At 37.9% G+C, this 17,496-nt stretch overlaps 1 protein-coding gene across 4 annotated transcripts; it reads right to left on the bottom strand.

The window, feature by feature from the left end:
- Positions 1-2,909: 2,909 nt before the first annotated feature.
- On the bottom strand, positions 2,910-14,942 carry POU1F1 (POU class 1 homeobox 1). Of its 4 annotated transcripts, none has more exons than XM_085239841.1 (7): positions 14,801-14,942; positions 12,494-12,643; positions 11,210-11,327; positions 9,648-9,889; positions 7,373-7,537; positions 5,893-5,953; positions 2,910-3,333 (listed from the first exon to the last, which is right to left on the bottom strand). In XM_085239841.1, exons 1-7 carry the CDS (start codon positions 14,940-14,942, stop codon positions 3,120-3,122), a joined length of 1,092 nt encoding a protein of 363 aa, XP_085095967.1. In that variant the 3' UTR covers positions 2,910-3,119.
- Positions 14,943-17,496: the final 2,554 nt, after the last annotated feature.

Below are 17,496 nucleotides of genomic sequence, written 5' to 3'. Positions count from 1 at the left end.
CATCTTTTCTGTACAGCTTGTAATTCAGTAGATCACTGTAACAGTCAATGTATGTTACATCTCAAAGAGAGATAAAAATCTAGCTTAATTATTCTACTTACTTTTGATAGCTTTGTTGGTACTGGGTCCTTTTCTAAGTATACTGTCTACTTCAGATAAGGGTGATAAGAGCGTACATCACTCAGGAGACAGGTGAACCACAGATTTAGGCATTAGCAGAAAGTCTTGTTTTGTTTTCTGTTCTAATACTTCTAACAAGTTACCTACAGTTACCATTGGCAAAGCAAAAAGAAAAAAAAACACCTCAAAACTTCAAAGAAAAATGGCACAACACATATTTGTTAAGGAGCTACCTAAACTTACTTGCAGGCTTATAAGACTAACTAACTCTCAGGCACCTGATCTAGGGCCTTTTCCCTCAATCAAGAATAGTTGATGGCAATTAGCCAGTGAATGAGTTGTTCCTAGAGAAAACTCTTGACTTGCCACTTTCTCCAAGTCTAACAGCTGCAGCACATTAAATTGATTTCATCCAGGCTTTTTTTTTTTTTGTTTTTTTCCTTTTTTTAAATCAATTCTGCTCTGAGATGTTAGTATTTCCATGGTGACAGCTAGATGTGTTTGGGTGGTGACTGCTTCTTCCACTTAGTTTTTTTGCCACTCTTCCGTAATAAATGGCATTATGTGTCAATTTTCATTTTATTTTGCTAAGTTTCTGCAATTAGTGTTCACTTGTGAGACTTTGTGAAAGACAAGAAATTACAGTTTCATGAATTTCTCTTGAATTGACTTACAGCATGCTAAAGTGAATAAACAAATCTGTACAACTCACAGCTAAAAAAGTTAAGTATTACAGAAAGAGAACTACAAACAATTATGTGTAAGATTACTTTATTTGGGGAGAAAGAGAACACAGAGTCTTACAGCATCACTAGGAAGCCTTTTATAATCAATAAAATAACTTACAATATAAATAAAATTCATATTTGTCAGTAGTTTCAACATACATACAACACTAGACTATGTAATGTCAGGAGTACAAAAATGCATGCTGTTGAGTGCCAATCTTCTCAAATGTGTTTATCTTTTATCCTGTTGGAAAGCTCATGATCTGTCAACACACACACAACTGGTAAAGGCAGAGGCGTGGTCTTTGCTGCTGTGGGTGAGCTATGCTAGCATTGAGAACTAACCGAATAGGGTATATAGCATAATTTCTCCAATTTGAATGGTTAGATTAGCATATGCTTTTAAATTAAGGGGTTGTAGCAGTGCTTTTAATCCATAAAAATATATTTCCTTAATCCGGAGGCCAAACTTCCACAGTTGAATAAGCTTATGGTCACAGTAATAGGTGTCAGAGACAATTTAATATGCAGGAGTGTGAAAACACGATTTGTCCATGCTGATTCTAAGTGATCTTGAACAGTAAACCTCTTTGCTTTCTGTGGGCCTATTATTTAGACGTTTTCTAAATCATCAGGTCTATTTAATGGAAAAATAAAATTTATCAGGCCATTACTGCTTGCTTGTACTCACTTAATTCCAGTCCTGGGAAAAGTGTAAAACACATATATGATAATGGGCTATTTAATAACAAGAAGTAGGGTTGATGAGATGGCTTGATAATCTGTCCCTGGTGAGTACTAAAGTCCTTAATTTGGTTTCTTGGTGTCTGGCTTTCTGATAGGTGGAGCTCTGGCACTGTCATTGGTTTTTGTTTGTTAGCTTATTGTTGTGGGATTGTTTTGTTAGTTTTTATTGTTCTTTTTTGCCTTATTTTCTCTCCAGGCTACAGGATGAAAAGGGGTTATTCTCAGTTGTTGGGGTGTAAGAGAGTGGGAACGTACAGTGCAATAAATGCTTTGGCTACTTGTTTCAAAGCAAAAGAGCCTTGTTTTTTCACTTAATACACTCTCTCATTTAAGTGTGTCCACAAAAGGATTTAATCTTAAAAAAATATAAAGCAGAGAAAGCCTGAAGTAATAATTAACTACTTTTTCCCATCTAGCCATAAACTCTTAAGGTAATAGCTAAACCTACCCAAATCAGACCTTAAGGCATGCAGTGAATTGGCAGAAAATACCTTTGATAAACTAGCATTGGAAAATGTTACTTCAACTTGCCACCTGTTTAAGGCAGTGGTACACTGAAACCGAGAACACGTGAGGAGCCATGTTGACACTTCAGTGTTGGTAAGCTTATTCTACCATAAATAAAGACAGTAGCTATGGCACATCTTTCATATCTTCACCTTGAAAAGACCCAAGACTACCTGCAGTAGTTCAGTTCGGAGATGTACAGCAGCTGTGAGCTTGTCCCTGAATATCAGCCAGTTTTTGGAAGGCAGCTTTTCAGTCCTCAGCTCGCATTCCTCTACTGCCTTCCTGGATCACTCACATCCAGTGACAGTCCTCCAGGATCCCATCTTTGGCCATAGATAGATACTCAACATTATCAACACTGCGAGCTTAAGATCACTTCTTCATGTTCTCCTCTTCCTCAAAGTTCTAATTTCTTTTCAACGTTTAATTTAGTGAACTCAGTGTTCAATGCTGGGGGTGGCACCATGTAATGTGCCTAATGGCTCATCATCTCATAAAGATTAGTTCAGTTAGATAGCTACCATGAAGATAGAAGGGCTAGGGGTATGGCACATGTGTAGACAGGCTGAGGCAAAAATCTTTCATGAACTACAGCTGCTGACACCAAGCTTTGTAACCTTTCTTCACGAGTAACACAAAGAATTTGTTTCCTCATGCCTGTACCTACAACAGGGATTCTCTGTTAACCATTCAGTACAATTTGGACTATGAAGGCATAGCACAGGGAAACTGCAACTACATGTGCTATTTCTAAAGCATTTCTGGTTGAGTGATGCCTAATAGGTTCCTTGAAGTTAGGCCTTCAAAAGTTCAGATATATGCAATAGCATTTTTTCCCCCAATATTTTACAATGAAATCAGGCCTTCTATACCAAATTGCATCTGAAGCTGGCTAGCTTGTAAAGGAATCAAGTGTTTTACCATTTTTTTTGTTTTGTTTTGTTTTGTTTTTTTAAACAACAAAGCACTTAAAATAAAGCAAAACAGGAACCCACAGCTACACATGAAAAAGCTTTACCGGCACTCGTGGTGCTCCTTGATAATAGAGCTAAAGGCGTTCTGATGCAGACTTGTCTTCACTCTTTTTTCCCTTTGTCTTCTGTTGCAAAACCAAACTCTCACAACTTCCTTCTCAAGATTAAGCCCCTCAGCCATCCTCATGATTTCCTGAGAAGAAGGTTTGCTTTGTTCTCCAAAGTGCCTCTCCAGGGCTTCTTTGGCAGCAATACTGGATAAAGAGACAAAGTATCACTTTTAGGAACATTTCTGATACATTCAGGCTTTTTCTGTTGTACTTCTGGAAATCAGAGATGACAACAGCAGTGTTTTAGCAGTTATCATGTTTTCTAAAAATCAAATATCTGCCATAACCTGTTCTTCTCAATCAGCAATTACTAAAGTTGAATAGTACCAAAAAAAAGGTCAGACTATTATCTTTGCGTAGTGCCAGATGGAATTTGCTTCCTATTTTTGTTAACGTGTTCTCAGAAATGAAAGTATCTGCAACATTTTTACATAACCACAACAGAATGCAACCAAAGCTGGCTTAAGCAGTAGCTGTAATTTCTTCAGACACAAGAGGGCGCTTTATGCATTATACTGGAAATAATGCACAAACGTGTGAAATACCTGCTGGAGTTCCTGTTATTTCAACTGTAGTACATTGGTGGTCTTTCATTTGTGTGTGCATTTTACAATATTTAGCAATATTACCAAAACCACCTAATTAATAGCATAATGTTCTACACACACAGATGTATAGATGTATAGATACCCTACTGGGAGAGCCTGGAGAAGGTTCTGGGGAGACCTGGTAGCAGCTTTTCATTATCTAAAGCAGGATTGTAAGAAAGAAGGAGGCAGACTCTTTAGCAGGGTCTGTTGCGATACGACAAGAGGAAATGGTTTCAAACTAAAAGAGCAGAGATTTAGACTGTACGTAAGGAAAAGGTGTTTTATAGTAAGGGTTGTGAGCCACTGAAACAAGTTGCCCAGTGAGAAGGTGGATGCCCCATCCATGAAGACACTCAAGGTCAAGCTGGGTGGGGCTCTGAGTGCCCTGATCAAGCTGTTCATTGCAGGAGAGTTGCACTGGATGGCCTTTAAGGGTCCTTTCCAACTCAAACCATTCTGTGATTCTATGATTATTTTTTTACTAGAAGTTTTTTAAACTTCCTAATAACAATAGAAAATTAAATAGCTTCCACAACTGTAAATTACCAGGTCCTTCAAGTCTTCAAACTGATGTCCTACATGCCTTCAAAGGAATAGTAAACATTTTATATGTTTTAATATATTGGGTATAGTCCTGAGCTTCCACTCAGTGATCTGTGCCCTTGACAGTCTGCCATATTTAATAGCCTTAGTGTAATGAGGGTAGATATAAAAGCAGAATAATAATAAGCTTGATTTCCTCAGCAGTTATGATAAATCAAGAACAGCAAATCCTATAACATTAGTGGAACAATCTTCAGGAGGCTTCTCTAGATCTTGGGAAACACCTGAACAGAGTTGCTCTAAAATCACAGCTATGTAGGTCATAGTGGGTAAGGATCTGGCACAGTCTTTTCTCACTTGAAGAGAAACTGAGGAAAAAAAGAATGGCCTTCCATGAGTAAAGTTTTGTCCATAGTGAGGTGCAGTGATTAGTAAATGAGCAATGAAGCATTTTACATTCCCTGTTCACTCCTAGCTGAGAAGCATCCTTTTAGAGGAATATTGAGTTTGAAAGACAGAAAGAATTCATATCTTCATTTTATTTCTTATATCAAAGGCAATATAATTCAAAAAAGCAAAGCTCAAGTTGAATGTGTGAGAGGAGAAGGTATGAGTTGTCACTGTGGGGCTCAGATTGAGTGGCCATAGAGCAGCCTATATCTCTGGGAGATGGCATTGCACAGAGGACATGATTGCTATTCAAAGAAGTGGCACTTTTCTGTGAGAGGTAGGGCCTGACAGTTTGCACCCTAAAGTGGCCAAATCCCCTTTCTGTGGAAGAATGCTGCAGCTACTTGGAGGCCCCCCCTTGAGTGAATTCTTCTTCACCAACAATTACAAGAGTCTAGGATACTGAAAAGAAAATGGTGTACCTCACCATCTCTTGCATCATGTTCTTTGTTTTTCTTATTTGGTAATTGTTTTTCTATGATGAATTACCAACCTACTTAATTTCTGTATGGATTTGAGGCTAGACAGGTGGTAGGTGTCGGCTACCTGAGATGAAAAAAATAACGGGAGAAGGAAGTTCCCTAGCAACTCAACTCTCTCTTTTCTTTCTTTTTTTTTTTTTTATTTTTTTTTTTATTTTTTTTTGATACAGCTCAAGAACTTAGGAATTCTAAGGAATCCAGCAGCAGAGAACAGAGGTGGAGATCCACTATTACCTGTAAAATATGCCCTCAGATGTCCCAGATATTAATTTCCCGGAAAAATTATGCAATTTCATTTGATATAATGTAGAACTTTCCATAAATAAAAAAATAAGGATGGCCTGTACTTATTTACTATACCAAAATTGTAAAATTGGGTCAGAAACTGAATGTTTTTTCACATGGAAGTATGTTGTCATATTTTGAAAATCTCTAATTGGGAAATGTATTGTACTCGAAGCCCATTGGAGTTTCATAGGGAGGTAGGTGTGTTTTTATTTTTCACTGAAATGTTTCAAAATAGTTTATCCTTCATTAACTATTCACAAATAGAAAACAACACTTTGATTTCAACCCCCCAAAATAAAACTTCTTAGCTAGAAGCATTTCTAACATGTAACCCCATAAATATGTATAACCTTATGGTGGTTCTGCGCTTCCTCTTCCTCTCATTCACGCCAACTTTTTCATTGTATAAAGCTGTATTAAAAACAAAACAAAACCAAAAGAGCAGTTAACTTCCACAGGGGATGGAAACTGTTTGCAGTCATCACTAGAAAAAAAAGTTTGCCTTTGTTTGAAGACAGAAGAAAGTGTAACAGATAATACTACTGAATAAGGAGAGTGCACCACAGAGCTATACTTTTTTCTTTAAGAGTCTTGGTCATTTTAACTCCAGCTGAAAATGGTTATAAGCAAAAACAGCATGCCAGTGGTAAAGCTGCAATAGCACTGGCTCTGCTTCTATGCCCACGTACATGGAGAGACGTGTCACACCACTGATTTTGCATACTTTCCTGATCATCATCAGCAGGATGAAACCTGGATCCATTTCCATACCCCTCAGCTATCCCACTGTCTTCAGAAATACAGCTCTGCCTTCCATCCCATTTATTCATCCTCCCCACCCTTGCTTTCCAGAAGCCACTTCCTTACTGTGCAACTTACGCCTTCACCACTGCTAACAGAGTCAGCAGCTGCTACACACTGCAAACACCTTACAGGTAATCTTTACAGTGTGCTGACCACATTAGGAGAGTTTCTGGTTTCATTTGGTTCAAAGAAAACTGAACTGCATGGCAGAAGCAGCTGCTTAACAATGTTTCCTACTGCTGAATATAATGGCAAATCCAAAAGGCAGTATTAAATCTCTTTCTTCCTGTTCTGGGTGAGTGCTGCACAGCGGCAGCCCTGGCTTTCACGGTCACCTCTAGTCATGACACTTCCCCGCATCTCAATTCAGTCTGAATGAATTCAGATGAAAAGGCACTGTCCCTTAAAATGACCTGTTTCCTTTATATCAGCCAACCTGTTCTCAATCAGCTTAGCCCTGGGAACCTCAGAACACTCTCTACTCGTGGAAATTAACTGGGCAAAAGGAAGGGAGTCCTCTAGTAGCAAAAAGATCACATAAAAAAAAAATATCTCTATGCCATACTATTCTTCTTCAGGGCTTTAAAGAGCACTGCCTCAGCTGAACATGAATTCTGTAACCCATGGCCACATCTTAAGTGCTAGGCACTTACAGGAAGTCCTCTGCTAGTGAAGAAATCCAGCTCAGTGCTGCATGGGCTGCCCTGCAGATCCTAAAGTAGAGGTAATGACTATGAGTACAGGAATGGAACTAGCTCACTGCAGTGAGACTGAAGGAAATGACTTCCAGCAAGCAAGTGGTGTTTCTGCTGTTCTGTAGTCTCCATTCCTTACAGTTTGCCCCTCCAAATATTTTTTGCTCACCCAAAAAAGACACCAAAATTTAATACATGCCATCAACATATCCTAATATCTAAAGCTAGTAAAGCAAAACTCTCAGTTTATGGAAGGCAGATATTAGTCCTTCAAAGTATTTATAGGATTGTGATCTACTTGCAGTAAATACGTAGAGGATTTCAATTCTACCTCCCACTTGTTCTGCTTCTTCCAGCCACTTGGACAGTATTGATTTCAGTTTGCATGCATTCTTAAAGCTTAGCTGCAAGTTCTCAAAGCGGCAAATGGTAGTTTGACTGAATTCGGAGCCGTGCACAGCAGCCAGTGCTTCACCAACGTTGGTTTGTGTATAACCTGTCAAAATTAAGAGGAAAAAGTCACTCTGGATCTTTCTACAGACAGTGACTGTTCTTGAGCCACTGAGTCCTTCATTGTGGACTCTTAGGAACCTGGTGTTCCTGTGGTGTATGCACTCAGCACTGATAAGGTCACACTTCAAATATTGTGTACCGTTTTGGACCCTTCACTACAAGTCTTTGAGGCCCTGGAGTGTGTCCAGAGAAGGGCAGCAAAGATGGTGTGGGGTGGGGTGGTTTTTGCAGCACAAGTCTTATGGGGAGCAGCTGAGGGAACTGGGATTGTTCAGTCTGGAGAAGAGGAGGCTCAGGGGAGACCTTATCACTCTCTACAGCTGCTTGAAAGGAGGTGGTGGCAAGATGGGAGTCAGCCTCTTCTCACAGGTAACAACAACAGGACAAGAGGCAATGTTCTCAAGTTGCACCAGGTAAGGTTCAGGTTGGCTGTTATGGAAAATCTATTCTCAGAGAGATCAGGTGATGACACAGGCTGCTCAGGGAGGTGGTGGAGTCAACATCTCTGGAAGCAACCAAGAACCATGTGGATGTGGCACTGAGAGACTTAGAGGGCACAGTGGGGATGGGTTGGTGCTTGAACTGGGTGATCTTGGTATTTCCAGCCTTAGCGATTCTGTGATTCTGTGATCATTTTGTAGAGGTCTTGGGCTGACTTTCATCTCACCTTAGGCTGTGCCCAGCCTTCTGCTGATTTCATAAGTTTTACATCTCTGTGATTAGCGATCTCAGAAATATCCAGATCCCATATATTTCTGTAGGTCATGCGGTGTGGCATTAAGCAACTCCTTGTCAGCCCTGCTGGTCTCCTGTTATACGTTACTCATAGGCACTGAGGACCCCATTCAGCGCACCGATCAATCTGTCTTGTCTTTCTGCCTGCCTACATCTGAGCCAGGATGGACACAATCTCTTTAGATGCCAAATGTCTCTCACAGGGTTCCTTTTTGCTTCCCGTTTGAGGGCACTAACCGTGTTTCTCGGTCCCAGATCCACAGCCCATTTTAACTCTGTCTTCTCTCATAAAGTTCAACCTCAGATCAGTTTTCCTCTGCAAATTACATTTTTCCCACTAACACGTTAAGCTCAGCCTCACCACCTCAGAGCCGTTTGTTTACATCAGAGCAACTTTTGCTCCCTCACAAATTACTGCATCAAGATGCAGTAATAATTATAGTGATTAATAGTGTGGGGCCCAGATAATCTTACCTGTATTGCATTTGACACTAAATACATGATACACAACAAAACTACCTAGGTTACAGATTTTATTTTAAAACATAAATTTCTGCTTTAATCCTTATTTTTATACTGCAAAGTGGAACACAAGAGATTTCTGGTGGCTGAGATAGCGCATAGATATCTGTAACAAATGTGTAAACTTTTTTTCACATTTATAAAGGTAATTTTTTGTAGAAGGATGCCCTAAAATTGTAATGATACAATATAATTTTATAAGCAATAACATCAAAATTGCAGCATTTTGTTTGGACTACCCAGTATTCAGTCACCAGAGACCCACCGATGCAGTTCATCTCACATCATCCTTGCTAGTTATCAGGCAGCAACAAAGAAATCTATTGCTGCTGTACATACGCTGTGGCACCAGAAAATAAAACAGGAAGAAAAGTTCCCTGCTGGTGTGAAATATTTGCCATGGATGTCATCTGTCTTGCATACTGAAGTGACATTGCACCACCTTGTGTGATGGAGCTCTTCATGGAGAAAGGAACGGGTATGAAAGATTAGCTCACGGGCTGCTCTCAGCTGCAGAAAATCTGAAACTATATGAAATAACATACCTGCTACTGAATGGAACTTAATGAACAAGAATAAATTTTGTTTGCTTTTGTGAGCAAGACAAATAATTCATAAAGAAGGAATATTTAAAGTTACCTTTGGCACACTAAGATGCTAAAAGCTGAAATTTATTAATTCTTTGCAAGTTTTCTAGGAATAGAGAAAGTTAGTCAGACCAGGAGGATTAAAGTTATGATGAGACAAGTGCTTGGCCCAGACCATAAAATAATTAAAAATAATAGGGATCTCCTTGGAAATTTTCAGCCTTTTGCTGGCTGGCTAAAAGCACATACCTAGTTTAATTCTCCGCAGTTTGAATTCATTAGCGAATTTCTCCAGTTCCCTGATTTCAGGGGAATCCATGTCGACAGGCTCTTCCACAGACTTGCTTTTCCTGCGGAATTCCTGCTTGAAGTCTGCAGCTGTGGGATCATCACTGAGGAGCGTCTGGTGCATTGGTGTGAAGCTGTGGCCCAGGGCACAAGAGCTGGCACTCAGGGCATGCTCAGGGAACTTATAGAGGCAAGGAGTCAGGCTACCTGAGCAGAACCAAAAAGAAAACTAAATATAGTTATTTTGCAACACTATAAAAAAAGTACCTTTGTAATCTCATAGCCAAAGCTTGTAATATTTTTTTTGTAACACGTGTGAAAGGCTACTCAAGAGAGAGGGTAAGGATCTTCGAGAAGACCCAGTCTTTCTCTTGTCCCCCTATACAAAAGCAGAACAACATCTACTTTCTCATCCCACAGCCATTCCATTGCATGGGCAAATTGTGACATAATCAAACTAGATGGCAGTCCAGACTCCAACAAATACTAATCCAGACAAGACGTCCAGACCAGATACTATGTAGGTCAAACTGAATGAAATGCCTCCTATTTATTTCCACAGACACTGTAACAGAGCACAATAACACTACTTGGTAGAGCAGATTCTCAGCTACAAGATACTAGTTTTCAGCATAGTCACCTCCATTAGCTATGCATTTTCTCCAGTGCTGATCAATAGCCTCTATGTCAAACTAATAGAAATCTGCACCAGCAGAAGTGACCCACTGTTTCACAGCTGCTCTGATGATGTCATTGCTAGGAAAATGTTGTCTATGCAGCCCATCTTCCATCAACCCAAACAGATGGAAGTCAAAAGATTCCAAATGCAGACTAAATGTTCGGAGAAGACGGACATCATTATGTTATACTTTCCCTCTGCTGCCATCTACCACATGGTGGGAAAGTTCAGCCTCTACTGCCATACCATCAACATCTGCCTCTAACATCATGGGCCAACATAATAAAACAGGAGACATTACTTTCAGAACAGCCTTTATGTCTTGGTTAAGGTTTAATATAAGATTTTTTTTGAGGAAAACCCAGAGAAAAACAATGACCATTCAAGCTTAAAAATATATTGCTTAAGGATAAAGCTATCTTGTGCTACTTTTTGTTCATGTTTATCAGTCTTAACAAGGAGATTCAGTAAGAGTGAAAGCTCCTTTTTTGCTAGGTATTGCACCTATGTAAAAAGAATTTCTAACTTAAAGGAGATAAAGCATACTTATTAAGAAGAAACTAGAAGTATGAACCCTCCTTAGTGTTACCTGAAGTGAATGATAATCTCTAAGTCCCCAGGAAATCCTCAGTTTTCTAAATGACACAAACATTAGCAGCAGAACCCAGAGCTTCATTAGCAACCCCTCCACTTTCCTCTTCTACTTGTTTTCTTTACTGCTCTGGTAGCTGTCTTTAGTATTAGAAGTTCTACCCCATTGAAATGTATTATACATTTCACACAGGAAAACCACAAAAGAGATTTTCCCAAGGAATAAGAGAAAATACAAGAAAAAGAGAAAGACTTGCTTTGCAATGTGCTGACACCATTTACCACATTGGGATGTGGCATGCTGCATGTCTGTAAGATACGACTCTGGGAGAGACTTGCTGATAGCATCTCTGGAGTTGCAGGCTTGATGCCTAGAGCAAAAGAAGCATATTAAAGGAAAGAAAGGAGTGAGATGAAGATGCATTTATTTTGGAACAAAACAAAATAAACTTCTGAGCAATACCTGTTTTTAATATCTATTGTTTAACACCTATGGATTTTACCTGGGGATCTGAACAATGCCAGGAACATTGCAACAGATGTGAATTTATCCATGAGATGAGAACATTTGAATATTTGCACTACTCTCTGTCTCTAAGAAGTCTCTATGCAGATATATTCATTCATGCTGATTTACTGTAGTATTGTCATCAATCTTAAGTGAAATCAAACGTGGAGTTTGATCTGGATTATCTTTGAGTAACATTTATCTTCTGGGTTGCATGTTAATTTGGCTCTTGACACTGTTTCACTGAAGGCTACTTAAAATTGCACAGAGTAACTTAATTTAGCCTAGGATGTGACTGGGATGCTACATATGTGTAAAAACTTTAAATGTAAAAACACATGATCATCTGTATGAAAGTAATTTATATTTCCTTATAGGATTTGGAAAATCATACTGAAAGTGTTTCTGGCCTTAAAGGCTATCCCAATGTCTTTAAACTGGTAAAAAGTATAAGAATAAGAAAAGAACTTTTGATTGTAGCTCTCTGTTTCTAACCTTGACCCTAAATTTTGTTGGAATTAAATACAAGGTTAATACTCATTGATACTACTTACACTATGATTCTATGCACACTAAGCCATCTTAGGTACAGAATATTTGCTTTGACATCTTCATGACAGAAATATGGCAGCTAACAGTAGCTTCAGTAAACACTATGTACATTCATTGCTTTGCCTTTTCTCATATGATGCTGGTATTTGGAGACAAAAGAAATAGTAGGCTCCAGGACCCTAGATATTGGTAATACCCCCATATATTAGATAAGTCATTTCTAATCCCTCAAAAGGAAAAGTAGACATAGGTAAGCAAAAAGAGCAGCACTGCCCCATCTTAAAGAAAGAAGAAAGACACAGAGTGATGTGCTGAGAGATGGAGAGTTTAAGGCACTGAACCTTGCTTTGCTAACTTCTTTTGTAGCGCCTTAACTCCAGTTCTGTCTTTATGCAACTCTTTTGAATTTATTCCTCTAAAGGAAAGCTGACCAAACTCATTATGCTAATAGCTCATTCAGATGAGGCTACCTCTTACCTGTCATCACTCCATAGGTAGAGGTTTGATTTCCATAGTGACAGGAGGGCACAGAGTAGTGAAGTCCTGCTGACACATTTCCCGAAGTCATCATGGCAAAATGGAGATGGGAACATTTAGGAGTTTGTATCAAAGACAAAACAGACGGGACTGGTAAGAAAACGCATGAGGATTCAAGATACATCCTTTCAGTTCAGAGGTAGACAGTATCCTCGTATCTAGTTCTCCTGCAAATATTAACTCTAGGATATAACCATCTGGCAATCTCTGGGAAGCAAAAGTCAGTAGTGTGTAGATCAGTAAGATGAAGAGATAGGTATTTCAGGTCTTTGCTCAGTAACCTCCCAGTGCCTGAAGAATCAGGCAATTTTTTGTTCAATGCAAGGTACATGGTTGTTTTCCTTGTGTAAGTAGGCAGCAGAAACGTACAGTACCCTCTAACAACTGTTGTAAAGAGTAATATTGTAAATTCATATTTGTGAACGTGAAAAGCTGAACTTTAGAGCACACATTCTAGTTTTTCAGAACAATATGATTAATTAGGGGTAAGTATCTGTTTTTCAGAACAGTGATCAGAACTGTAAAATGCCATTTACACATTTACGCATACAAATGCTACTGGAACAGTCATACCTGTACAACTGTAAGTTCATCCAAAAGAGAGATTGAATTAATAATACCCATGCATGTTGAGCAACACAACTTTTCTGTTGAAATAATATCTAGGAGTTTACTTGTAGGTGTTTGTTTTTCTATTATTATTTCATAATCCATAATCAATACAATTTTTATGCTTAAAAATTCCCATTTTCAACTGACTAATAAAGATTTAATACAAGGTAGGGAGGAAGATGCTATTTGAATTAAATAATATCAACTTAACTGCAGAGGATACCGCAGAATATTAGCTATATGATACAGTATACTTCTTGAACAGAAGTATACTCATCCTTATTTAAGAATACAGGATTATTGCACGCTGTTTAATAAATTTTTACATGTACGTTATGTCATTATTCAAAATTCTTCTGTTTCTACTGTTTTGCACAAGTTTTCTTTATCTGTTTCCACCAGAATGGCATTATTTAATGCAATTTCTGGATCCACATATGAAATTCTGTAAGCTTATTCATTGTAAACAGCACCTTCCATCACTTCTGTTCTTAGATGGTCACCGCTAGATGTGAGGCTGTGAAGAGAATTCCACTGATAACAGTGGTCCCTGAGTTTTAACTACAAAGTACGGAAAACCTAAAACACACCTGTGAGTGCTTTTTGTAGCTCTGCCAGTCACCACATATATTTTTTGTAGATGAGAACAAGATGAATAAATAAACAATCTACAAAATACTGCTGTGATACAGATAAATTATTATGGCCTCAAACAAAATTTTAATTCTGTTATTCCCTACTGCAACCGCTGCCCAGCAATTGTGTTAGGATATTTTGAGCTTCCTGCCTGGAAAATGAGATTGTATTATGTATTACTGATGCACAGTTTTCACTATTTACATGCTTTTTCATATTGTTAAAATATTTTATTTCCAATGCGCTTCAGCAAACAGATTCTTTTTGGGATTTCGAGTAAAGCTCTTACCTTACCTTTATGTAGATTCAAATAAAACAAAGCTATTTATATTCCTGGAAGTTTTCAGTAGCTTCTGTATTGCAGAATACCACTTCTGAAGATCTGAGGCTGCAAAAAAACTGTCTCCCTATCTCTGACAGTTTATTGTTTAAATGCAATTATTTGGATTACACACACAAAGAAAAATTTCCAAAATGTAGATGAGATTTCTGTCACCAGTTTTGAACATTAGATGTTATTTTATTCAGGAGGTAATTTGCTTTTTTTTTCCCCTCTTCTTGGAAGCTCTCACAATTAATATTACACCTGTTTTGAATCTATTTTCTGTCTAAAGTAATTTATATTATCAAAGTCTGTGGTTGCGCAGAAAACAAACTTTTAATTATTTACATGACACTACTGAAGACTATGTAGGCACAAAAAAAAATGTCAGCATTAAACCTGTTCTGAGTTATTTTAGTGACAGCTGACTTTAGCCTAATATTTTAATAAGCTGGGAGAATGCTAAAATTTGACTGAAATGCAATCATTTAGAGTGTTCCTGATTTACGCATGATGCAGCTTTATGAAAATGCTTCCACTCTGAAGTAGTTTCTCACATAACACTCACATAACACTGATATCAAACACTTTAAATATTGTAAAACTCGTTGCACACATATCATCTAAAAGCACTACAAATGAGCGTTATAGAGAGCAATATTATTTTTAAAAAGTACCTGTGGAGACAACACTGGTCGCATGGTTAGAAACGGGCAGGCACTCTGCTGCGCTGTGATGCATTATCAGAGGCAGGGAGGGAGAAGAGTCAGAATTCAAGGGTACAAAATTGTCGGATGAAGCAAATGCTTGGCAAGTCATGCCCTCAAACAGGTGAAAGGCAAAGAGCCACCCTTCCCTGTTTTCTAACTGATCAGGTCCTGAGCGATTAATGGCAGCTCCAACTCTATTCCAGTATTTGCACTTGTATATACATATACAGAAGGACTCCAGAGAACAGGGAGGTCGTGTGCAGGTATTTATACCACTAGAAAATCCCTTTATCCATTTTAATGTTCTTTTCCCAGCAATATTGCTGTCCTGCTATAGAGCCTCCTTCCTTCCCACACAAACACAATACATGTCCAATTAGCAGGGGGAGAAGAAGAGGGAAACCAGAGACATGATTTGACAAATATATTCAATTAGGTCTTTTGTAAAGAACAATGACCAGAAAAAAAATATATAAAAACTTTGTCTCCAAAGTCGGTAGCCATCAGACAGGTACGTTTAATACTAAGTAGGTTTCCACAGTTAACACCTGCCCCCGGAATCTCATCCATACAATTGTGTGGAAGACAACCTGGCTGAGAGCTCAATCAAAAGTCTGCAGAAGTCAAGAGTGATAGCAAAACACTCCAAGTTAACTTTATTCCCAACAGTTACAAAGTGATCACTTGTCTTGTCATACAAGTATAAACAAGAGATGCACAATATGGGGCAAGAGAAAGCTTCTGAGAAGATAGCTTTACTTAAGCAAGGTCTGCTAAATATTTATCTAACATAAACTCTTGAAAAAGCCCATAGTAATACATAAAATTCATTCACAGCTCCTATTGTTAATTTATATTGCCACAGCATCTACAGTCTCATCCAGAGTGTTCTGGCCTTTATTGTACTAGATAATGAGTAAAAGCAGAATATTTTTTTAAAAATAAATCACTGTTTCAGTAATTTGATGTCATGAGACTGGAATGACTTCAGAGTAGTAAAGAGCATTCATATTAATCTGCAAATGATGAAAAATCACTGCAGTACCCCAGAGTCACATATTCTATGTGTATGACAGGCTAAAAAAATGAAGCAGATGGTCCATTTCATTTATTTTATTGTTTAGGAGGTAAAATGCATTGATTTGAATTATTTTCTTGTACCTTTTTTTTTTTTTTTAAACTAAAGATAGTTGGAACATAAAGATGGCAATACTTTGAGTGTAAGTCTTCTTTAGTATTCCAAACTGGTTCAAATACCTGAATTAGGATTCTTGTGGAACAGAATGAACAGAATGGAACAGACTTCACATATATTGCATAGGAGAGAAAATATATTTTATTGTTTTTCGGGTAGAATTCTTGATATTATCTTTAAATGTATTTTTGGAAAGACTGTGTTTATGAGTGTTGAGAAATTTCAGAATTACAGCATATAGCAAATCACATAAGTGATTTAGCAATGGTGAAGCTCTAAGTTTATAACTACTATTCACATATGCACTTCTACATTTCAAAATTTACAAAAACTCTGAAGTAATAATAATGACATTATGGAAGATAATGCCAAGAAATGAAATGCCATTTGTATTAGTTTGGGCTTGGCTCTATGTATAGTAAAGTCTGTGGACTGATGAGCACATTGACTAGTGAAGGAGAACTGAGCCTTAAAGTCTAGCATTTCATTCAGCAGAGCATGTATTTAAAACACATGAAATTTTCAGATCAGGGCATTGCACAGAAGGAAACTAAGGCAAAGTCAACCAGAGCAGACATTGTTTTTAACACCTTACAAACAGTTCTGAAGTAGTATTTTCCTATTATGACATAAATAATTTCTTAGCTCCAATGGTAGATCTTGGCACACTTACTGAAATGCTATACATAACAGAAAGTCTATAAACTGTAAAATTTCTGCTGGAAACTCACAGATAGATGCAGAGAAGCTGTGGCTTGTAGCCAGGTGTAAGATGGAACTCACTGCCAGATTTCCATTTCTTCCTGAGATTAGGAAACCTACTTAGTCTTTGATCTTTAGAGACATGCAGAGCTTGTTAGAAGAGATGTCAGCAGGTTCATGAGAGGTATTGACCCACTCAAACCTGGAAAGAGGAAGTATACGCAACCAGCAATTTTGAGAAACTGAACTTACCATTAGAGCACAGTAAAGAGTTGTTTTGTAACATCAACCCAAACACCTTCTCAAATAAATTTGCCATTTCACCACAGTGTTGTGTTCCATAATGTGGAATTACTTGGATTTCTATAATGTGTTCATATCATATTGCCTACTTCTCGCTACATCCAACATCTTCCTTATTTTTATTTTAATTTCTTCATTAAGATTGTGCCGTTAATCATATTTTCTTTAGTTATTTGATGGCATTTTTGAGATTCCTGAATAGCTAGACTAGGTATTTGACAAATTTTACATTCATCACACAGAGCAATAGAAGTCACTTCCAACAAAAATAGAACCTCTCTTAAAGCTTTGCTACAATTCTCTGCCGTTGTAGCTGTGAAGTCTGTTACTATTTTTGTTCTGCCAAGAAGAATCCCTTGATGGTGAAGCCCTAACATGTTGGCTATGCTCAGCTGTTTGGTTGAATTTCAAACTCACTTAAACAAAATTATTCTATGACTCTGTAATTTCATGGTCAGCTTTA

This window comes from Meleagris gallopavo, chromosome 1, assembly GCF_905368555.1.
Source record: "Meleagris gallopavo chromosome 1, MGAL_WU_HG_1.1, whole genome shotgun sequence".
Taxonomy (NCBI): Eukaryota; Metazoa; Chordata; class Aves; order Galliformes; family Phasianidae; genus Meleagris; species Meleagris gallopavo.
Note: the sequence above shows the minus strand (reverse complement) of the source record. Positions and strands in the feature narration are given on the sequence as shown.